This window comes from Helianthus annuus, chromosome 13, assembly GCF_002127325.2.
Source record: "Helianthus annuus cultivar XRQ/B chromosome 13, HanXRQr2.0-SUNRISE, whole genome shotgun sequence".
In the NCBI taxonomy this organism is placed as follows: Eukaryota; Viridiplantae; Streptophyta; class Magnoliopsida; order Asterales; family Asteraceae; genus Helianthus; species Helianthus annuus.
The window spans coordinates 3,599,576-3,625,248 of NC_035445.2; the positions used below are offsets into that span (position 1 = coordinate 3,599,576).

Here is a 25,673-nt window from a genome sequence, read left to right on the forward strand (position 1 = left end):
AAGACCTGTTAGGATTCATACATACTGATGTATGTGGTCCATTCAGGACTATGTCAAGGAACGGGGAAAGTGTAGGTCCCTTTTCTCGGAGGATCGAGAACAAACCTAAACCTTGTTATACAAACTCACTAGCGAGTGCGGAATCCAAGCTAGCGAGCAAACCGGGATGATGCAAGAACAAACACAAGAACACACAAGATTCAACGATTAACACCACTTGTATTAATGCGTAGAAAGTTTCCGGTTACAAGCACAATGTTTACAATCAGTTTGCAAACTCTCAAAGTGTATGTGTGTGTGTTTTCAGCAGAGTATCCTCTCTATCTCTCGGATATGCTCTCTCTTGGTGTCTGCCTTGTGTCTTTCTGTCTCACTAATGAACACAACACACTACATGGGTATTTATACCCATACACAGCAGGTCTGGTCGAAGGATCCGATAGATGATCCGAAGGATCATCTTTCGAATACAAAGCTATCGAAGGATCAGCAAGAACCTCGAAAGGTAATCTTTCGAGTTCCATAGTTCGAAGCATATCTTTCGTGGGGATCGAAGGATCCACATCATCCTTCTATCCCTTATCCTTCGACTCAGACACTTTACATTACAACATATTGGCCAAGTCAAACTAGGAGGATAGTTGACTTGGTCAACTAACAGACTAACTTAGGACATCGTTTATACACAGACCGAATACAGACAAAGTACAGACACAAGTGCACCAACAAACTCCCCCTTGGCTGTAGCTTTGTCTTTATCTTCCATAGTTTTAGACTCGTCTCGAACTTCGACGGTCTTTGGTCTTCGAGTTCCCAAAACTCTGATGTCCTTTCAAGTCTTCAATGTCGGAGGATCTTCAAAGTCTTCACGTCTTGAAAGCAGAGAGTGTATCAACAAACTACCCGTATTATGTAGGAAGTGTGTTGACAAACTCCCCCTTAACATAAGCTCCCCCTTGAGTTATGCTCGTGAAATACTTTAACTTTATGAAGTGAGATCCTTGTGGTGTTGATGATGGCCAGCAGCAACTCGATCATCTTCATCAGTTGAGTGCTTTCACGTTGTGTCTTCATCCCGAAGCTTGTCATCGACCATGTTCTCCTAGCCTTTAGAATCTGCACATGCAAGAAATCTAAACGCGTAATGAGAACAACTGCTTGGAATATAGTATAAACAAATGACACACGAATGACCATGTCATAATCAAACACCGTCCGACAGTTTGAAAGTTTAATAAATTTGTCAATTTAAGTTTAACTTTCAAAACTTGCAAATTTCGACCGTTTATGAAGATTTAGTCAATTCGGTTTTCGTTCAGGTTTCAGGTAACGAAGACTCGAGCTCCAACATCGTACGATCGAAAATAAAGTAGAAAGAAAATCTTTTTGGCTTTTATAAAGTTTATATTAAAACAAGCCTAAAATCTTTTTGGTATTTTTGAAATTAAAAGACAACAATTTAAAATCCTTTGAGTGTTATCAAACGACATCACCGCTAATGTCGTGCTGATATGCACCAAACGACGAAACTGTTTAAAAGAAAAACAATAAAAGTTAAGCAGTAAATAAATAAATATATACAAACATTCTTTTTGCGAGTTTCGAGGGTAAGAGAATCATATCAGTGTACGGTCATGCCAAAACACTCTTGTTGTTCAGTTAGTTAACATTAAGATAAGCATCCTATAACAATTATCGATATTGTTGTCCACTTAAGCTCAACTTATCAGATGTAATCATGGCGAGGGGATACGTTAAGGTATGATTTATACTTACCGACCGGTGTTCATCCACATCACGACACATTCCCGTATCAAGGTATGCACGAAAGTTCATCTTACCGGTGAGTATACCGATTATCATCTGTTTGACCGTATAAAATGTGAGATACTCACTTATTTTGATTTGAAAACAAGCCCTATGTGATATAATCACTTATTGATGAGGAACTTGATTTTCGTATGCATGAGGGCACAGGAGCAAGTCCGTGAACAGGTCAGTACTTCCGTACAGCAGAGAGACGAACTTGACACCCGGATAAATGTGATATTTTTATCACTTATTTGATTTGGACATGTGATTGTTTATCACTTATTGAGGTCGAATGCAGTATGTAATATGTACACGTATGTATAGTATCATGGAAGATCTAGACTTGCGTCCCCGTTATTTTTCGGTAAAAGATACAACCATGATACCCAGATGATAAGCAGCATAAAGACCGAATATCTCAGAACCTCGGCAATCTATCAAACGAAATTTCGGTACTAAGACCATATGCCAATGAATGGTTCCCACCTGATCTTCAGTCGATTAAGATTTATATCACCCTGCACACTTTAAAATGATTGTGAGCCTACCGATACATCTTATATAGAGCTGCTTATCGTTTTACACTTAAGGTTTAAAAAGGTTTGGATAGACCACTGATGTACTATCATTTTCTCTTTTGCTCGCCAGGAAACTCATTTTTGTTTTTCTATTGTTTTTGTGTTTTTGAAATTTTTCGATGTTTTTGGATTTTCCGATTTTTGGATTTACTCCCCCTAAAATCAATAAACTAAGAGAAATTTAAAAACACACAAAGATATTTACAAAAAAAATGATTTTCCGATGTTGGTTTACTCTTGCTTGACCTTAATGCCGTTTACCAATAATAAGAAATCAAATCTGGATTTGTCAAAAGCTTTGGTAAATAAGTCGGCACGTTGGTCATCGGTGTTGACCTTAACAACATCGATTAGCCTTTTCTCAAAGCAATCACGTATGAAGTGATATTTGATTTCGATGTGTTTGGTCTTTGAATGCTGCACAGGATTTTTAGTGATATCTAAAGCAGCAGAATTATCAACGTAAATAGGAGTAGTTAGGAATTCAAAACCGTAGTCCCGCAATTGTTGTTGGATCCAAAGAACTTGTGAACAACAACTTGAGGCAGCAATGTATTCAGCTTCGCATGTTGATGTAGCGACACACGTCTGCTTCTTGCACTGCCATGTGACTAGGCGATTTCCTAAAAACTGACATCCAGCCGTTGTGGATTTGCCGTCGATTTTACATCCGCCAAAATCAGAATCACTGAATGCGACCAAGTCAAAGTTATTATCCCTAGGATACCACAGACCGGTGTCGGGGTAAGCCTTCAAATAACGAAAAATCCTTTTGACAGCTGCAAGATGTGAGGCCTTCGGATTAACTTGATATCTGGCAAGTAGGCACGTTGGGTACATTATATCTGGCCTTGATGCTGTGAGGTACATAAGGGATCCGATCATCGCGCGATAGTATGAAGGGCTAACAGGTTCACCCTTCAAGTCAGGAGTTATTCCGTGATTAGTTGGCAATGGGGTACCAATGGGCGTTGCATCGGACATCTGGAACCGGCTCAAGATGTCTCCAACATATTTAGTCTGATGGATGAATATCCCAGACTCCGTTTGTTGCACTTGTAGGCCCAAGAAGAAATTCATTTCCCCCATAGCACTCATCTCGAACTTATCCTGCATGATGCGCTCGAAATTCCTACACAAAACATCATTAGTAGAACCAAAAATAATATCATCAACATATACCTGAACCAGAAGAAGATCTCCATCTTGTTCTTTGATGAAGAGAGTACAATCGATAAGACCTCTTCGAAAACCGTTCTCCAGCAGATATGTAGATAAGGTTGCATACCAAGCTCGTGGCGCTTGATGAAGACCATAGAGAGCTTTGTTGAGCAACCAAACCCGATCGGGATGGACAGGATCTTCAAAACCTGGAGGCTGTTCGACATATACCTCTTCTTCAACCACACCATGTAGAAATGCACTTTTGACGTCCATCTGGTACACTTTGAATCCTTTGAATGAGGCATAAGCCAGAAAGATCCGAATAGCTTCCAGACGTGCAACTGGTGCATAGACTTCGTTGTAGTCGATCCCTTCTATCTGACGAAAACCTTGAACGACTAAACGAGCTTTGTTCCGAATAACCACTCCACGGTCGTCTTTCTTGCATTTGAAAACCCATCGAGTGCCAATCTTCTTGTAGTTCTCAGGCTTTTCAACAAGCTTCCAAACACCCAGCTTGTGAAATTGCTGTAATTCTTCCTGCATGGCTTCAACCCAAGCACTGTCTTTCAATGCTTCTTTCCACGACTTTGGTTCTTCTTGTGACACGTAACACGCGAAGGACCAGTCATTTTGTTGACCAGATTCTCTTATAGCTGAATACAAACCAACATTTCGGTTGTTTCTCAGCTGATTACGCGTCTGCACACCGCGATGGACATCTCCTATTATGTTCTGCTGGGGATGGGTATCATGAATCCTCATTTCAGGATTATCTGGCACACGAGCATTGATACCCAAATTGGTAAGATTAAGATCAACAACCAACTCCACACCAGGAATGTGGTTAGAGGTGGATGCATTCCCTTCAGCAGTGTCTACATTCTGCGTATGAGGTGTATCACCAGAGGCACCTTGAACAGGAGCAGCTGGAGCTGAAGATCCTTCGGCTGCATCATGATATTCATCATCTTCAGAAGAGTCATTATAATCAGCAGCATCTTCATAAACCTCATTTTGAACCATATTGTTGACTGACGAAGAAGCTTGAGGGTCAACAACAATAGGTCTAACCAATGGCGAGACAGCAGCGTTGTCACTTTCCAACAACATCCGAGCAGCTGCTGATTCTTCATCAAAGGTTGGCAGATTGAAGGAGTCAAATAGCCCATCATAATCGAACATCCACGGATCACCCGGAGCCCTAACAGGACTCGTGTACCTTTGAACCCTAACTTCGCTCCATAGCTCAATCTTCTTGGTAGCTAGATTCCAAACACGAAAATTTGGAGTAGCATATCCAAGGAAGAAACCCTCGATAGCTCTTGCACCAAACTTTCCATCTGGTTCAATCATAGTACACGGAGCACCAAACGGTTCAAGGTAAGAAAGATCCGGTTTCCTTTTCTGAAGGAGTTCGAAGCAAGTCTTGCCATGTCTCTTTACTGTAAGAACTCTGTTCAACGTGTAGCATGCAGCCGATACAGCCTCCCCCCAGAATTGAATAGGGAGTTCCGACTCTACTAACATTGTTCTTGCAGTTTCAATAATAGTTCGATTCTTCCTCTCAGCGACACCATTTTGTTGTGGAGTATAACGAGAACTGTACTCATGAAGAATGCCTTTAGAAGTACAAAACTCATCCATAACTTGATTCTTGAATTCGGTTCCATTGTCGCTTCGGATCCTTTTTACTTTCAACGTATAGAGATTCTCCAACATTGTAAGAAGATCCTTGAGGATGCCAGGAGTTTCACTCTTGTGTGCCATAAAAGATACCCAAGAAAATCTAGAGTAGTCATCTGTAACTACTAAACAATAAGCATCACCAAACGTTGTCTTGTGCTTCATAGGTCCAAAAAGGTCCATATGAAGACGTTCGAGAGGCATGCTGACAGTGTTGATTTTCTTCAAAGGGTGAGACTTCTTTGTTTGCTTCCCCTTTTGGCACGAGACACAGATATCTTGTAGATGAAAACTTCTTACAGGCACACCATTCACAAGGTTATTTTTCACCAAATGGTTCATTTTTCTCAAGTGAATGTGTCCCATTCTTCTGTGCCAAGATATAGACTCCTTTTCCGTGGCTTTTGAGACAAAACAAGTGACTTGTGCAGATGTAGTAATCGCTTGGCTCATGTCGAGAATATAAAGATCATTAACTCTCGGAGCCGATAAGAGAATCCATTCTTGTGGAATTTTGAATCCAGGTTTCAGCACATAGCAGCCAGCGTCATCAAAAATCACTGAGAACTTTTTATCGCAGATTTGCGACACACTCAGAAGATTGTGATCAATTTGCTTCACATAATTGATCTTATCAAAGCACACGATACCATTGGAGATACTTCCTTCTCCAGTGATGTACCCACCTTTATCACCCGCAAAAGCAACATACCCTCCTCTAATATTTCTCACGTCATACAGGAGCCGTAAGTCGCCAGTCATGTGCCTGGATGCTCCACTATCAACAATCCAATGACTATTAATAGTTCCTCCTAGAACATCCTGCACATGTCAATTAAACACATCAGTTGAGAATGGGGACCCAAGCCTTAGTGGTCTTGGGTCGTCCCTTGGCATCACGAAACGTAAGCTCGATCTCTTGATGGTTTTCAAGAACAACTGCTCCCCCTGAATTGTCACCCGACTTAGGTAACCAAGTTTGTCTGTGCCTACCAGTTTTTGAAGATTCTGGTTTTACAGGTTGTGACACACTTGGTTCCTTTTGCACTGCTTTAACTTCAGATTTTAAAGCTTTTTCAACAGTTTTCATGTTCTTACGTCGTTGTTTAGTTTCTTGTTCTTTTACAGTTCGTTTATCATGTTTAGGTGAAACTGATCGACGTTGAGGGTGAACTGTTTCAGGTGGAGTTTTCTCAACAAATTTCTTCTTTGGAGCATTTGGGCAGTTTCTGATAATGTGCCCAATTTCTCCACATTTGAAACAAGTTCTCCTTTCAACAGACTTAGGAGAACTTGATCGACTACCAGATGTTGAGCCTGTAGAACCTGAGGTACTTGCTCTTTCATCACACCCGTTTGTGTGTTGGGTGTAATTGTTATCACTGTTACGTCTCAAAATCTTGACTTGTTGTACAAAATCAGTGTTTGATTTGTTTTCAAAAGTCTCAATTTTATCTGTACCTTTTGATGCTACAAACTTGACATCTTTTCCTTTCTTCATGTAACGAGCTCCTTTTGACTCAACCTTAGCCTTTGGCTTTGGAGCTCGTTGTTGTTGTTTACCCTTAGAAGCAGTATGTTGTTGAGTGGTTGGAGATTTTTGATAGCCAAACTGTTTTCTAATCTCAGCCTTAGGAATTGGATCACATTGTGTTACCACAATTCCCGGAAGTGTTTTTCCCAAAAATTTGTTTGTATTGTCTTCAAAGACTTTGTCAATCAAAGATTTATTTACATTTTTAATTGGAAAAACATGATCTGAGTAGATTTTATTATCTCCAACCAAGGTGTACAACACATTACTGCTTTTAACAGTAGACTCACCAGTCTTATCAACCTTGACAGGATCAATCACTTGCTTCTTAACAGATGGAATATCAGGAGTATCAGGATCACAAAGAATGTGATTCTCTCGTGGAATATCTACTCCTTTCATCTTGCTAAGTGATTTATCCTGATCACTTACAGCCACTTCTGATTCATCATCCGATGTCTCATAGTCCTCGATAATTGGAGGACTTTGCTTCATGGATGATGAAGTTTCTTGTTCCTTAGAGGCTGTGTTTGAAGAATTGTCCGGTTTGAACCCAAGGCCAGTAGTAAACTCCTCAACATCAAGAGGCACACTGGGTTCATACCGAGGCATTTCTTCCTCGTCAGGCATCTTGGTATAGTTGTTCATCAAGGGGGGCGGACATTTGTTATACCCTATGCCTTTCTGATTTCCCTTTAGTTGTTGAACATCGATGATGTGATCAAGCACAAATTGGGAGTTAGAATAACTATCCAATTTCTGTTTGATCGCATCATGTTCGCATTGGGCAATGGCTAATTGCTTTTTAGTTTCTTCCACAATGTTAATATATTCATTTATACTCACTTGTTTGTGGTAAACTACTTTGTTAACCTCGGACACATTTTTCTTTAATGTTTCTATTACAGATTTAAATTCTTTTTCATTCCGAGTTAAAGCCATGTTTGCCTCTTTGCATTTCGACAGTTCAATAACCAAATTCTGGTTATGACTATGAAGCTTTTCTGATTCAAGCTTCATCTCTGCACATGATTTACAAATACTAGGGGCAGGAGGTTCAGAATTTACCTGACTAGAAGAGGCTGAGCCATTTGCCATAAAGGCAGTTTGAAAAGAAAAAGCTCCATCTTCAGAAAATAGCTTTTCCATTTCCGTTGATGTAGCAGCAGCCTTCCTAATCAGAATTGATTTCTGACATTTAAGCTCATCAGCTTCATTCAGAAGATCCTGAATATCTTCACCTTCTTCTCCTCATCAGGCTCTGAGTGATTATCCCCAGAAACAGAGCCTTCTTCATCCGAACTTCCAGAATAACCAGAACTGTCATCACTCCCAGAAGATTCTTCTTTATGAACCTGCTCGATGACCTTAGCATACAAAGCAGTTCCACTTCCCTGATCACCTTCACCAAACTGCACTGACCAGTCACAGCCTTCATCAGCTTGAACAGCTAAAGCCCGATTGTGATTTGCAGTTCCAGGCTGTCCCTGATTGTTGTTCACTGCCACCATCCTCCGTTCACGGTTTTCTTGTTGGGCATTCACATTCGTCTGGTTTCTGAAAGGGTTGTGATTGCCGTGTTTTGTTGGTCGAGTGCACTCACGTTTAAAGTGCCCTTTCTCGCCACAGTTAAAGCACGTGACGGCATTAATATCAAACCCATACTTCGTGTTTTTCTTTCCTTCCAACGAAGTTCTTCCAGTTCGAGCCATGAAATCTTTTGCCCTTCTAACCGCACTAGCAAAAGCCCATTTAATATCCATCAACTCCATTTCTTCCTTGTCGATCTGATCATAATCTTCATTGGTCATGTTGATGTTTCCAAGCTGACCTGCTACCAAACCACAGTATGCACTGACCATGGTGTTGATAATCTCCATATGTTCCTTAGCAACTTCAATGCTAAGGTGTGAAAGATTTGAGTTGTCGAGTCGGATTGTGTGATGATTTTGGGGTTGAGGTTGAGGATTGCTTGTATAGTGAGCTTGCTGTTGTTGTTGTTGAGGTTGTGGTTGTGGCTGTGTTGGAACAGGAATGTAAGACCTCGGATCAAATTGAGGTTGTGGTGGAGCAGCTGTTGATTGAGGAAATGGAAAGGAACTTGTGTTGGAGACAAATGCAGTCTGCAGTTTAGGTTGCTGGGCTGCAGCTGCTCTAGCTAGGGCATCGAAACCCGGAAGATACATTTCTGTATTTTGAGGGGCGGGAGCTCTCCTGGCTTTCCTGATTTCTTCATCATTTTTGTGTTCCAGTTTCTGAATGAACTCGTAGATATTAACCCTGTCTAGAGTTCCAGTATGCTTCAACAGTTCAATGAAAGAACTCCACTTTGGAGGTAAGGCGTCAGCAAATCTACTCACCATGTCTGGTTGAGTAGCGACAACTCCATAAGCACACATTTCACTAATCAAATGATAGAAACGTGTGATCATATCATTCAGAGTCTCGTTTTCCAAAAACTGAAAGGATTCAAACTCTTTCTTCAACAAATCATGCCGAGATTTTCGAGCAGCTGCATTGCCTTCTCCTCTAGCAACTAAGACATCCCACAATGTTTTCGTAGACTTGCAGTATGAGAACTGATGGTAGATGTCTTTGTTGAGTGCTTGAGTAAGTGTGGCAAAGGCCTTTTTCTCCAATTCATAAGCCTTCTTGTCTTTTTCAAGCATATTGGCATAACCCTCAGAAGTGGACGCAGCAGTCTCCAGATCTTCATTGAATGCATTTATGAAACACGTCCAAAGATCGGTGCTTTGTCCTTGGACATACGTGTGAAAACGGTTTTTCCATGATGGAAACTCATTCATATGATTTAGCTTTGGTGGACGATTGTTACTGCCCGTTTCGCTTTCACTGATCAAAAGGTTTTGAATGCTTTGACTTTGATTGGATACCAAAGCCCATTGACTTGGACTAATTGATTGTTGTTGTTTAGGTATGGTACTCGTCATATATTCAGCCATCGACATCTGTTTTAGATCTGGTTGTGGATCCGTACTCCAATCCCAAGGACTTGTACAGCTCATTTTGATCCTACACACCACAAACTGTTAAGTGCAAAAACAGATATGAATCGAAAGATGCAACCTGTTCGAAAGATCAATACTTGTTCGAATGATCAACAAGGTTCGAAAGATCCTTGTTGAGTTTCGAACAAAGACTTCGAAGGATTGACTTCGAAAGATTGACTATACGAAGGATCCTTATCTTTCGAAAGATGATTTCGAAAGATTCTCCTTATCTTTCGAAGATTGAAAGATCCTTATCTTTCGAACAAAGGTCTCGAAAGATGACACTTGTTCGAAGAATCAACAGTGTTCGAAGGATCACTGTTGATGGCTCGAACAATAACCTCGAAAGATAACCTTGAAAGATTCACCCAACACGAAGGATCCTTATCTTTCGTAATGAACAGTAACTCGAAGGATGTATCTATCGAAAAGATTCCTTGACTCGAAGGATAACACACTGACTTCGAAAGATGTTCGAAGGATGGTTATCTTTCGAATCTCCTTGATCGAAGGATGATCCTTCGAGCTCGAAAGTTATCTTTCGACGGTCTGACACAAGTACAAAAGTACTGATGGGTTGGTGAGAAAAGTGACAGGTTGGTGTACCAACTTTCGGCAGAAAGGTATGTGCAGACACGACTTTTCACCAACTTTTTTGACTTTCAAAAAGTTTTCCCAAAATGGCAACCTTATAAACAAGATCTGGTCACCGGAAACACACCGGAGATATGGCCGGAAAAATCAAAGTCACTTAAAAACAAGTTTTCAAGTTACCCAACCCAACCTTGAACACTCCCGAAGGTTTAGAAACCGTTTTTCAGTTAAGAAAAGCAAGAAAAACCACCAAAAACGGGTGCTAAACCAAGTGTTCAAACACACCAAGAACTTGAACAACCCGGTTTTAAACAAGGTAAAGAGCCAAGCTCTGATACCACTTGTAGGTCCCTTTTCTCGGAGGATCGAGAACAAACCTAAACCTTGTTATACAAACTCACTAGCGAGTGCGGAATCCAAGCTAGCGAGCAAACCGGGATGATGCAAGAACAAACACAAGAACACACAAGATTCAACGATTAACACCACTTGTATTAATGCGTAGAAAGTTTCCGGTTACAAGCACAATGTTTACAATCAGTTTGCAAACTCTCAAAGTGTATGTGTGTGTGTTTTCAGCAGAGTATCCTCTCTATCTCTCGGATATGCTCTCTCTTGGTGTCTGCCTTGTGTCTTTCTGTCTCACTAATGAACACAACACACTACATGGGTATTTGTACCCATACACAGCAGGTCTGGTCGAAGGATCCGATAGATGATCCGAAGGATCATCTTTCGAATACAAAGCTATCGAAGGATCAGCAAGAACCTCGAAAGGTAATCTTTCGAGTTCCATAGTTCGAAGCATATCTTTCGTGGGGATCGAAGGATCCACATCATCCTTCGATCCCTTATCCTTCGACTCAGACACTTTACATTACAACATATTGGCCAAGTCAAACTAGGAGGATAGTTGACTTGGTCAACTAACAGACTAACTTAGGACATCGTTTATACACAGACCGAATACAGACAAAGTACAGACACAATTGCACCAACAGAAAGATACTTCATCACATTTACTGATGATTATAGTAGATATGGATATGTTTATCTTATGAAGTTTAAACATGAAACCTTTGAAAAGTTCAAAGAATTCCAAAATGAAGTACAGAATCAACTAGGGAAAACGATTAAGGCACTTCGATCCGATCGAGGTGGTGAATACATTAATCAAGAGTTTGATCAACATCTCAAGAAGTGTGGGATTATATCCCAACTAACTCCACCCGGAACACCACAACTCAATGGTGTGTCTGAGAGGAGAAATCGAACCTTATTAGATATGGTTCGATCAATGATGTGTTGTACAAACTTACCACACTCCTTTTGGAGTTATGCTCTTGAAACTGCTACACGTCTTGTGAATATTGCTCCTACTAAAAAGGTAGAAAAGACACCATATGAGATGTGGCATGGTAAACCACCTAAAGTCTCTTACCTTCGCATATGGGGATGTAACGCTTATGTTACCAGTGAGTCTTCGGACAAACTTGATCCTCGCGGTGAAAAGGTTGTTTTCATTGGATATGCATATCCGGTTGGTTATTATTTCTATAATCCTGCTGAAAATAGAGTTTTCACTAAGCGTCGAGGAATATTCCTAGAGGATGAGCTTATGGCGCGAGGAATTGGAGATAATCTTGTGGATCTTGAGGAAATTCGAGAACCACAAATTAATCAACCAATAGTCGAATATGCCTCTCAACAAAATATTGTTGAACCTGAACCTGAGAGGATTCAGGAATCTGATGTAACACTAGGCGTCCGCAGAAGTACGAGGGATCGTCATGAACCTAATCGGTATTCACCTGATAGGTACGTCTTGATAATAGATCAAGAAGAGCCCTTAACCTACAAAGCTGCGATTTCAGGTAACGAATCTGAGAAATGGCTCGAAGCCATGGGCGTCGAGATGCAATCCATGTATGACAACCAAGTCTGGGATTTGGTTGATATTCCTCCCGAATGTCGGACTGTAGGAAGTAAATGGGTTTTCAAGTTGAAAACAGACATGGATGGAAATGTGCAAACCTATAAGGCTCGGTTGGTTGCTAAAGGTTTTACTCAGACTCAAGGAGTTGATTATGAGGAAACCTTCTCGCCAGTAGCCATGCTTAAGTCTATTACGATTCTACTTGCCATAGCCGCGTATTATGACTATGAGATATGGCAAATGGATGTCAAAACCGCGTTCCTAAATGGACACCTTACAGAAGATGTCTATATGGAGCAGCCTGAAGGTTTTGTAGATCCTAAGAATCCAAAGAAAGTTTGCAAGTTGAATAAATCCATTTATGGATTGAAAAAAGCATCTCGAAGCTGGAATCTTCGTTTTGATCAGAAAATCAAACAATTTGGTTTTATCAAAAACGAAGATGAGCCATGTGTTTACAAGAAGGCAAGTGGGAGTTCTATTACTTTTCTGATCCTGTATGTAGATGACATACTTCTCATTGGAAACGATATCCCAATGCTGCAGGATGTTAAATCTTGGCTTGGTAAATGTTTCTCAATGAAGGATCTTGGAGAAGCTGCTTATATTCTAGGAATAAAGATTTATAGAGATATATCTAAGCGGCTACTTGGACTTAGTCAAAGTACGTATATCGATAAGGTCATTCAGCGCTTTTCGATGCAAGATTCCAAGAAGGGTCTCTTGCCAATGGCAAGTGGAACCGTACTGAATAGTCATCAGTGTCCCAAATTGGACAAAGATAAAGAGGATATGAAAAAGGTTCCATATGCCTCTGCTATCGGTTCCATCATGTATGCCATGTTATGTACTAGACCGGACGTATCGTTTGCTCTGAGCTTGACTAGCAGATATCAACAGAATCCTGGTAAAAGTCACTGGATTGCTGTGAAAAATATCCTAAAGTACTTAAAAAGAACTAAGGATATGTTTCTGATATTTGGCGGTTTGGAAGAAGAGCTGAAAGTAAAATGTTACACTGACGCAAGCTTCCAAACAGATCGTGACGATTCACGATCTCAGACAGGCTATGTTTTTACTTTAAATGGTGGTGCTATAACTTGGGAGAGTTCTAAGCAAAGCGTGGTGGCCCAGTCGACCATTGAATCAGAATATATAGCGGCTTCAGAAGCTGCTAAGGAGGCTGTTTGGATGAAAAAGTTCATTGCTGATCTCGAAGTTATACCAAGCATACAGAAGCCTATCGAGATATTTTGCGACAATACAGGTGCAATTGCTCAGGCAAAGGAACCAAGGTCGCATCACAGCACGAAGCATATTCTCAGAAAATTCCACTACATACGGGAAGTTTTGGAAAGAGGAGACATCGTAGTAGAGAAAATTGATACTGATCAGAATCTAACGGACCCGTTTACTAAGCCTATACCTCAAGTGAAACACGAGAAGCATGCAGATAGTACAGGTCTTAGATATGCTAGACAGTGGGTCTGATTTTGTAATTTAGTAATTTGGTGCATTTTGAACTGTAAACAATATTTTATGTTTATTTGAATTTAATGGTTGAATGTCTTTTAAACTATTATATTTGTGTTCAAATATTAGTATGTTTGGTATCTATGAATATTGTATTCTAAAATGTCCGTAGTCTATCAGATTCGTGAGAACCAATCTGGTAAAAGACTATTGTGAATTAGATGGTTGATCCATATAATGGATACTCAAAGTGTTGAGAACCATATTCACTGATATGATTAGTTGAATCATATTGGGCGTAACTCGTTTCAAAATGATCTTCATGGATCTTAGTCATAAGACATTTTGAATAGGTACGATCATTGTATCCTTAGACCTGCGGTACATACTAGAACTAACTTAAATGAATGGTTGCTCTTTGATTCTATCTATCGCTGTACGTAACTGGCAGTAATAAGGATAGTTTTGGGAATGATCTGAAGTTTAGTGGGAGTTGTTTGTAGCCAAAGTGATCTGTACTTCTATACTTAGAAGAAGAACACTCTGGCGCCTTTCGTTGATTTGAACTGGTGTTGAACGCGTGGCCACGCTCGAACTAGTAATAGTTTGATAAACCACTTCAAATCAAGAACGAAATTAGAAATGGTTGAAGAATATATGAGAATGAATTGGATCCATGTCTCATGTTCAACAAGTGTTCAATACAGAGGGATAAATGAGTCGATAACCAGGGCTATAGTATTTGCATAACCAAAGGTTTGATTAGTGCAAAGAATTAGTTGACATAAATTTGTCATACCTTGCCGGGGGCAATATGATGCAGCTAGGCACCCACTATTGTCTACATTGAAACTTAATCGGCCAATCGACCAAGTGAGAGATTGTTGGATATAATGTTCAATTGTCGATTAAAATTCAACGTTACCGTCAAGGTACGACCCAAAGAGTTACACTTTGGGCAACGAACATTTCACGGTGTTTTAATCGTTAATCACTAGATCACGAAATAATAAGCGTAATAAAAGAAACTGGTAATTATTCAGAATAATTACGATGAGCCAGATTAATATTATAATTAATTTGTTAATTATAATAAATTATATATATATTGTTAATTATTTAGATAATTAAAAAGAGAGATACTTGTTATAATTATGAGATAATTATGTGAAGTTGTGATTAGATTACAATTCTGATATTGGTTATAATAAAAGATATACATATTATATCTTTAACTACTTCCAATTTAATCTTATATATGCATCCATATAGTTATAATGGATATCAAATACTTGGGCTTATTATCTATCGTTGGAAATAAAAGAACAAGAAGGTTCCATAGTTTTTTTTCAGTGTCAAGAAACAGAAACAATATACGTAACTTCAATTTTGTGGAACTTCAATATTGATTTTTGATCGGCTGTCGCAAAAGAACAAAAGAAGGAGAAGCAACAATTTACAAACAAGTCATTTGTTTCTTTGATTACGCATAAGGTAAGGTTTTGAACTTTATTCTCTTTAGATTTAGGTTTCGTTTGAAAGCGTTTCAAACGAACAAATCAAATTTCGTGGTCAACGATCATCTAGCGAGATCGTTCGTTGAACCAAGGTGTCTTTCTTGGATGTCACGATTCTTTAATTTTATTATAACCTATTTTGATTGTAAAGAGATCACTGGTGGGAACGGTTTAGAACCGAACCTCGTGTACATGTTTTCCGTTGCGTTCAGTTTGTTTGACAAATTGACTAAAAAATATTTTCCAATAGTTACACGAAATTCCCAACAGATTGAACTTTAGAGAGAGTGGATCACATTATTCGTTAATATATATAGTTAATCAATTAAGAGGCTCTAAATCAAAAGGGATTGGTAAAACACTTACCTACTTAAAATCAAAGTATCATGGTGTGTTTATAATTTGGATATTTGAGATACACCTCATTTTCATTCAAGTCGAAACCGGCTTTTCATAAATATATCATTTTAAAAGTACTTTTGACCTTTAGTTAATCTTTCACGTTGTTTTACTCAACCACCAAATGTATTACAACAAATTTCCGCGTTTATTAATTTATTCAACTTTAACATATGTATACAGCAAATTAACACGTACGGTAAGTGGTAACTAATCATCATCCGTTTATAGAACAAAGCAACAGTGTTTTCAAGTAGTATAATCCATTACATACGCCGGCGACTAGCTCCAAACAAATCCGCCACCACCCGCCACCCCGACTGCCATTCCAACACTCTCAAGTGTCCATCGGGCATCAGTTTCATATACTGAGCCGAAGATGCTAGCGGCACCCGAATCGCACCGTCTGGGCGTCTTGGTTCGGCCGAATGAATGAACAAAGCCAAACTTCCATTGAGGAACCTAACATAACTTCTTTCTTTACTTCTATCAGGCCCATTGACCAAATACCGGTAATAAACTCTACGTGGGTTCGTCGTTTCAAGATAACCGAACAAACCCTTATTAGTAACTTCAACAGAATACAAACCTTTTCCCCAGTTTGTTGAAGAAACACTAGCAACCAGCTTCTGTCCTTCAACCAGTTTCTGCCCAGGTACTAAACTGTCTGTCGGGTGATCAAAAGACTGCCAAACAATAACGTTGTTGGAATCAAGCAGTACTAGGTTTCCAGTATCAGTTATTTGCATGCCAGTAACTTGTTTTCCAGCCGTGTTGGTAGACCAAACAACGCTACCATCGGCATCCTGTAGGACTAAATCTCCGGCTTCATTAAGGTTAAGTTTTGCTCCGAGTTTAACCGGATGTTCCCGGTTGGCTGACCACACAACTTGTGGGAAGCCGATAGCGGGTTGGACAATGCCTGACCCGCTATTGGTTTGGACTATGAAGACTGCGAAGAGGTAAGAGTCGCAGGTCCCGTTGCAGTAGAACCCGCAGGCGAACCTCGGTCCGAATGATCCTCTAAGGAGGATGGCTCGGACCGTTGAGCCATCTGTGAAGGTTACGGAGTGGGGTGCAGAGACGTTGTTGGTCCATGTGGTGGAAAGGTTTGCGGTAGGGTAGTCGAAGGGCTGGGAGGAGACTGAAATAAGAAAGAGAGCTAGGAGAAGACTTAGAATGAATGATGTTTTCATGGCTAATGATGAAAAGAAAAGATAGAATTGAAGAATGAAGATGAATAAATATGCAGGTATGTATTTATAGGATTCCAAATATGTAAAACTCGTTTTCTGTTCATTTTTTTTTTTTTGTTGTTTGTTGTTGAAAGGAAGTCGTTTTCTATAATAATTAATATACAAGTGGTTACTCTTCATTTCTTTCTATTTTTAATATATTAGGTTAATATACAAGCGGTTACTGTTCATTTCTTTCTATTTTTAAAGCGGTTACTGTTCATTTCTTTCTATTTTTAATATATAATATATAATTTTTAATATATTAGGTTAATATACAAGCGGTTACTGTTCATTTCTTTCTATTTTTAATATATAAGGTAATTTAAAGTTTTTTAATGAACAAAACCGTGTCTAGATCTCATGTTGAATGGTGCCTTCTTTCAAAATTAAATAGAACTAGTAATAAAGCCCGCGCGCGTTGCGGCGCGGGTACAATGTAAAAATCGAATGAATTAGTCCAGTTAACCATACGAACGCGCATTTCAACATATCCGATTGAACTCAATGTAACCTATATAAGTATTCTGATTGAATCAAAACGTAAAGTAAATCGAATTTATACTGTACAATCATAACGTATTGTATGGTATTAATTATGGCTTTTAAAAAAGACGAAAAACCACAATTTGACTCCACTCATTTCGGAACAAAATTGACGAAAGGTACATAAAATAAGCACGAAAATGTATTATATTTGATCTGGCTCGTTTTTCAAAAAAGTTTACGTCGAAACGTAGAACAACTCAAATTAATAAAAACGCATATATAAAAACATGCACGTAAAAATGGTTTTTCTAAACAAACACGTATTATATTTGACCTGACTCGTTTCTTGAAACAATTTACGTCGAAACATAGACATACCCAAATTTATACCGACACATACATAAAAATATGAATGTAAAAAGTAATTAACAAAAGAGATTAACGAACGAAAGTTATTTAGAGAAAATTAATTTAGTAAAAAGTTAGAGGCTAAAAATGCCAATTGCTAAAGTAGAGGATATTGAAAATAGGAAAAGACTAAAATTGCCAAATTGCAAAACTTGAAGGGCCAACCAAACCAAAGCCGGTGGGGCGTTTTTCAAAAAAGTCTACGTTGAAACATAGAACAACTCGAATTAATAAAAACACATATATAAAAACATGCACGTAAAAATGGTTTTTCTAAACGAACACGTATTATATTTGACCTGACTCGTTTCTAGAAACAATTTACGTCGAAACATAGACATACTCAAATTTATAACGACACGTACATAAAAATATGAATGTAAAAAGTAATTAACAAAAGAGATTAACGAACGAAAGTTATTTAGAGAAAATTAATTTAGTAAAAACTTAGGGCTAAAAATGCCAATTGCTAAAGTATAGAATATTAAAAATAAGAAAAGACTAAAATTGTCAAAATGCAAAACTTGAAGGGCCAACCAAACCAAAGCCGGTGGGAAATTCCACCGACTTTGGTTTTTAAGATATATGATAATTATATTATATTATTTTCAATAGTTATGATGTCTCGTTAGAAAAAACGGATAATACTATACAATAATTTAATTTAATATAATTATATATTAACTTAAAAATATATGAAACTATTTTATATTTTTTGTATTTGCAATGCTAACAATTTTAAAATCTGAAAAAAACAAAAAGGTAAACAGATAATTGGGATATCAAATAGGACAAAATTGAAATCCAGCTAGGGGTGTTCGGTGTGGGAGCCAGAGAGATCTCGGTGATGCCCGGCCCTGTCTGGGAACACCAGCTCTCTCTGGTTCCGGTGACAAATTTTACCCTGGTAAACGGGGACTCCTCACCGATTGTTGGGGAACGGGACCCCTTACCTAACGTCAGGGAACTTGATAAGTCTTGGTTTATTTAATAATTTTTTACATTTTTTATGTGTTTATGTATTGTGTTTGTTTGTGTATGTGTATGTGCGTAGGGGGGAGTGTAATTTTCAAAACAATGTATATAGTTACTTATTTACCCATCGGCTGAACTGGCAAACCAGATAAGATAATGGGTATATCAAAGTGGACAAAATTGAAATCATGTCGAATCATCTTATCTGGTTTGCCAATTCAACCGATCGATTCAATTAGAGACGCTTAAAATGAGCTCAAACATGTGGGGTTTGTTGCCATGCACTAACCAATAGGGCAATAGGCAATGTAATTTTCAAAACAATGTATATAGTACGTAATATTTCCTTGTATAAATTTGTTTCATATTTCTTGGTAGAAAATGATAAGAATTTTTTTTTTCAAAATGTCGAGATTACGAGTGGTCCACAATCTATTTTTGTTTTTCCTATTAGTTTAAAATATTTTTTATTAGGAAGTATATTAAGACATAAGTTTATACCATGGGGTAAGCTAAATGCACCCTTAGTTTTACTTTTCACACCCCCTTTCTAAAAATAAATAGTTTTAATTTGTCAAATTATACCCCTATAGAACTCCTTATTATTAATTATCTCTCTCTAAATCCTTCTTCTCCAATGTCAACAAACCACTGAACATGCAAAGATCTCACATCTCAATTTGCATCTAATAACCACCATGAACATGCTATAACATCACATCTCACTTCCAGTAACGTACCCTAACAACAATGGCAATTACGGTGGTGGTGGTGGTGGTGGTGGTTACTAGGAAGAGGATGCCGCAGTCACATAACAATTTTGCAGCAACGATTCGGAAAACGTGAATCGGAATTTTCCATAGCTGGATTCGCCATTGTTCTTCTAGCTTTCTCGTTCAGTGTTTCTTCTGATTCATCTTCATCCAATTGTTTCTCCGGTACCCCACCATCCACTCATACTTCAGACGGTCCATGATCCTACCGCTCTTGATCCTTGGTGCCAGTTTCAGATCAATCGTTATTTTACTTGATCATATATATATATATATATATATATATATAGGGAGGGGTTCATGCGAGAACCACCTTTATTGCGAGAACCGCGAGAACCAATGTGAACGAGTGGCAAATTTGTAAATAACCAAAAAAATTATAAAATTCCCGCGGAACTGAAAACTGAAATTAACTACGTTACATAATACGATCTGGTGTCCGATAACTGCTATATCCAAACAAAAAATCTCCCAAACACAAAATCTCCCCAATACGATCTGGGGTTCATTATCGATTCTTATCGATTCTTAGCGACGATCACAAATTCGGCGCGTTCAACATCATCGTTCGACATACGATCATCATGATCATCGTCGATATCGCCGGCCGGCACATCAACCGTGACATCAACCGTCTACTCGAAATTAGGGCAAAACGGCCACATTTGAATCGAAATCAAGGAAAATCGATAAATCGGTGAGCTTTTTTTTTTTTTTTTTTTTTTTTTTTTTTTTACACGAAGAGATTTGCGAGTTCATACAAAATTTTGAATCCGTATATGATCATAGTCGATTCATAAATATATGATAGTGTGTTAGTTATGTGTTCGTTCAAGTAGATTGTTGAAGCAGACTTTAGTTTTGCTAGATCCATATATTGTTGTAGCAGACTGTAGTTTTGGTAGATTCATACATCAGACTGTAATTTTGGTAGATTCATATATATTGTTGTAGCAGACTGTTGTGCATAATTATGGTATGTGTTATGTAATATATATATATATGTATGCACATGTGCATAATAATGATTGCATAGATTGTATGCACATGTGCATATTTATGATTTCATAGATATATTTATGCACATGTGCATAATGTGATATGAATAAAGTGTTATGATTGCATAGATTGTATGCACATGTGCATATGTGCATATTTATGATTACATAGATATATTTATGCACCTGTGCATAGTGTGGTATGAATAAAGTGCATAGTGTGATATGAATAAATTGTGAAGGAATTCGTGTTTTATTGTGTGCTATAGTGGTATGCACATATGCATAGGTTAACGTACTAAGTTTATCAGATTATGTTATTAAGGCATTGTTTGGTGGATTCATATCTGATTTGGTGTGTGTTATGCAATAGTTATATGTATGCACACATGCATATTTGCACAGATATGTTGATGCACATGTGAATAATGTAATAAAATATGTTTGTATTTTTGTAGCATAATATAGTTTTGATTCATTTATACGTATGCACTTGTGCATAATATGCATTGTAACCTAAATATATATCACGTCGTTTGCATATTGTTGACTCGTTTGCATATTTCGTTTGCATATTGTTGATTTGTTTGCATATTGATGATTATATTGTTGATTTTTGAGTATATTGCGCATTTAATCACTAAATTCGGAACAAATATGTGGGTTGTTTATAATGTTCACATGTTATGAGGGTCTGGTTGGTTGCGATTGATTAGGTTAGCGGCTGTTGTGATTTGAAGGGTAGTTAAAAATTTAGTGTATGTATATGGGCTGATGAATTTTGGCATAAAAACATGGTGTATAGTATATGTAATGTATTTTATGCACATGTGCATACAGAACATAACTGATATGGGCTGATGAATTTTTGGCATAAAAATATGGTGTATAGTATATGTAATGTATTTTATGCACATGTGCATACAGAACATAATTGATGTAATTTATTGGGACGATTACAGCTCAACTATTTTTGAAACCTCACATGGAATGACAACACGCTCATTTTTTTATAAACACATTGGAGCATGGGCAATGGATCTCACAAAACGTGATAGATTGTTGGGCGGCTATTTTGAATTATGAAGATAAAAAATACAATACATCAGGGAAAAGGCGATTATGGATATATGAATAGGACATGTAGTAACATTCAATATTATTATTTTTTTGCAGAAAATTACATGGTTGGGTATTTGAAGAATGTTAAACATCTAAGCGCGACACGCATGACAGCCGCGCAGTTGACGAAGAAAAAATTGGGATGGGCGACGAGCGATAATTTCAACGATTGTGGCGTATTTGCTATGAGGCACATGGAGATGTACAAAGGGAGTGATGTCGAGTTTGAATGCGGTTTTAGTACGCAAAAAAATATTCAAGACATGCAATTGCAAAACCTGAGGATGAAGATTGCAACAAAACTGTTACTATCAGAGGCGAACGTGTACAAGACAACGGTTATGTACCTCGCAAGAAAAGCAATACAAAATTTGGGAGATGAAAGAATGAGGAAATTGTTGAAAGAAGAGAGAGCAAAACAAGAAAAATGCTGGAACACTCTTAGCAAATGGAAGAATGGGGATAAAGTTTGAGGGTAGAAGTTCATGACACGTAGGTAGTATTTCTAGTTAATTAGTGATATTTGAACATTAAACTGATATGTTGGATTGTTTTGTTTGGTTAGGCATGTTAGATGGTTGTGTTAGGAAGGTAACAAGTTGGTACAGTTATGATGCATGTTACAGTTTTGGTTAGTTGGTTTTGGTTAGTTGTGGTTGGAATTAGATAATGGTGTTACTAATATTTGTTGATTGATATATTGAGAAGTTGGAATATTAGCAAATTGGTAATGTGTATTGTACAAATTGTTATGTTGGATGGGTGATATGGTGATCAATGTTTGGATTTATAGTTCATATAGTTTGTTGTTTATGCACACGTGAATTAATATGGTTACAGTAACAAGTTCGTATTGTTTGTTGTTTATGAACATGTGCAATAATATGGTTAAATGACAATATGCACATGTGCATAAAGTAATATAAATGTTTGTTGTTTATGCACATGTGCAATAATATGGTTAAATGACAATATGCACATGTGCATAAAGTAATATAAATGCACGTTATTAGTTATAAATTTATATGTTTGTTAAAATATGGCATGTTACGTTGATTAATAAGTTAAATGACCCGTATGCACATGTGCATACAGTGTTATTAGTTATAAATGTAGATGTTTGTTAAAATATGGTATGTTACAAGTTAAATGACCCGTATGCACATGTGCATATAGTGTTATTAGTTATAAATTTATATGTTTGTTAAAATATGGCATGTTACGTTGATTAGTAAGTTAAATGACCCGTATGCACATGTGCATACAGTATGTGCATAAAGTGATAAAACACACAGATTAAAGGTTGAGTTTGTATAATGTATTACAATTGGGTATAGCTAACAAATGGTTTTAAATTCATACTAGTAACATGTATAATGTTAAACAATATTATATTGGTAAACAGGTTGTTTAAAAAAACGTAAAATACTTGTAAATACATATGCACATGTGCATATGACAAGTTAATCAACTTGTAAATACATATGCACATGTGCATATGACAAGTTAATCATCAATATCATTAAAGGTTGAGTTTGTATAATGTATTACAATTGGGTATAGCTAACAAATGGTTTTAAATTCATACTAGTAACATGTATAATGTTAAACAATATTATATTGGTAAACAGGTTGTTTTAAAAAACGTAAAATACTTGTAAATACATATGCACATGTGCATATGACAAGTTAATCAACTTGTAAATACATATGCACATGTGCATATGACAAGTTAATCATCAATATCAATACTGTAAGTTAAATAGGTACTAATAAAAAATAAACAAAACAAATTTGTAAATACATATGCACATGTGCATATGACAAGTAAATCATCAATATCAATATTGTAAATTAAATGGGTACTAATAAAAAATAAACAAAACAAACACTGGTAGTCATAATTAGATAAATTCGGTAATCATAAGTTGTAATATAGAAAACATCAATCAAGAATCACGAGCTATGTTGGATGGTTTGCGACGTCTGGTTGAACGCCTAAGGCTTTGATCAGGCTCAAAAGACTGTTCAGATTCACGCCTAACGTTTGTTCGCTCGGGTACGGGAGGTTTTTGCATGGAGGCGGGGTAGTCAGATGCATCGTAATCAGAAGAATTATACTCATCAATGTCATCATTGGTGTCATCGTCGGTGTCATCGAGATCAACATCAGTGTCATCAGAATCAGAATCATACGGGTCGGGTTGGACAGCGGCGATATCAGCAGCATGTTTAGCTGCTCGTGCAGCAAGTTTGGCAGCTTTGATTTTATCGCAATTGTGGGAATCGTGGTCAAAAAACATACTTGTTGCATTTGTTGCACAAGCGGGTGGCTTTTTGTCGTTTACCGGCTTTCTTTCGTTTGTCTTTAACGTTTTGAACACCGAGGCCGATCCGTTGTTTTTTGGTATATTTAACGACACCTGCACATGTGCATAACAAATAAAAACCATTACCTACAATTCCCAAAATCGAAAGAAGTTACCGACCCACTTTTCAACCTACTTTCAAGTTTCAACTTCTAGACATTCTATGAGTTACATACCACCATCCATCAAAAGTTGTAAACTTTCATACATTGAATCATTGACACACATCACAAAGGTTTAAACATTTAATAACAACATATGTATAACGTAACCAAAATCAAAACTAACACCAAAGATCCTTTCAGATGACCAAATCATATCATCATACTACCTCCCAACAACCATTCAACTACAAAGCAACCACCTTTGTAACACAAATCAGAATCAATCAGAATTATTCAATTCACATCAAACAAAACAATTTAAATTCACAATCTACCTAAACAAAAAACTAAAACAAGCTACTAACCTAAATGAAACTGATCTTTATAACACAAATCAGAATCAATCAATCAGATTATTCAATTCACATCAAACAAAACAATTTAAATTCACAATCTACCTAAACAAAAAACTAAAACAAGCTACTAACCTAAATGAAACTGATGCCCAAATTGGAGCTTTGCCATGGACCGATCGCCGCCATCCACCACAACCTCGAGGCAAATCGAGCATGAAATCGATGCAGCAGCAACAGCTGCTTTAGATCCTCCATCACCATCATCCACGCCGCCGTGAAAAAGGTAGAAAATCAGTCGCCATCATCCACGCCGCCGTGAGAAAAGTAGAAAATCAATCGCCGTCGTGAATCTGTAGAAATCAGTCGCCGCTGCCGACGTCGATTATGCAAAATCTCCAAGGAAACCCTAGTTTGAAAAAGACAACAGTGAGTACTTTGAAAATGACGCAATGAACAAGATATGAGGAGCGCGTGTTTTTAATTAAATACCATTAATTACAAGTTTGCCACGTGTTCACATTGGTTCTCGCGGTTCTCGCAATAAGGGGTGGTTCCTAACGGATCTTTGTCCTATATATATATATATATATATTTGTATATAGTGCTGCTTAGTTAAGGTTTAATGTTTTTTGAATATTATTGATCATGGAGATAGTGTAAGTAGGGTTTAGTATTAGAAGCAACATGATCAAGATCAGCAGTTTTTTTGTGACTATTAATCTAATTTGGATGTTGTTCTCTTAGTGTAAAAAGAGTTTAAAATTTGGAAAATAACATGAGTTTCCGTTGTTATCTAATTTAATTATATTTTTGAATTGTTTAAAAAGTTAGGTAGATGCAATTAAAAAACAAAATAGAAGGTTTTATTGTACGTATTAAAAAGTTTAGAGGGGAGTGTAACCAGTAAAAATAGAAAAAAAGGGAGTGTATTTAACAATACCTTTATACCATATTAATAATATCAATAGCCTTGATATGAGTAGTATTATATTAGATACGATTGTTATACAGTTCTTAAATGCAAAACTAGAGGGTTAATTAATTCAACCTACCTTAAATCCAACATAACCCACCTATAAGTATTAATATGGCGTCACTTGGACCCACACCCACATAGTTTATTAAAAGACTTACAAGCTA

At 37.5% G+C, this 25,673-nt stretch overlaps 1 protein-coding gene and 1 long non-coding RNA gene across 2 annotated transcripts; one reads left to right on the forward strand and one right to left on the reverse strand.

Moving 5' to 3' along the window:
* Positions 1 to 15,862: 15,862 nt before the first annotated feature.
* Positions 15,863 to 16,932, reverse strand: LOC110897275 (EP1-like glycoprotein 4). Its single transcript, XM_022144029.2, has one exon. The coding sequence runs from the start codon at positions 16,898 to 16,900 to the stop codon at positions 15,971 to 15,973; it is 930 nt and encodes a 309-aa protein (XP_021999721.1). The 5' UTR covers positions 16,901 to 16,932; the 3' UTR covers positions 15,863 to 15,970.
* A 2,966-nt stretch (positions 16,933 to 19,898) lies between these two features.
* Positions 19,899 to 22,501, forward strand: LOC110897274. Its single transcript, XR_002568536.2, has 2 exons — positions 19,899 to 20,281; positions 21,759 to 22,501. It is a non-coding gene; the product is annotated as an uncharacterized LOC110897274 (long non-coding RNA).
* The last annotated feature ends 3,172 nt before the right edge of the window (positions 22,502 to 25,673 follow it).

Excerpts from the sequence above, each read along its gene's own strand:
- LOC110897275 (XM_022144029.2), bottom strand. The coding sequence starts at position 16,900 with ATGAAAACATCATTCATTCTAAGTCTTCTCCTAGCTCTCTTTCTTATT.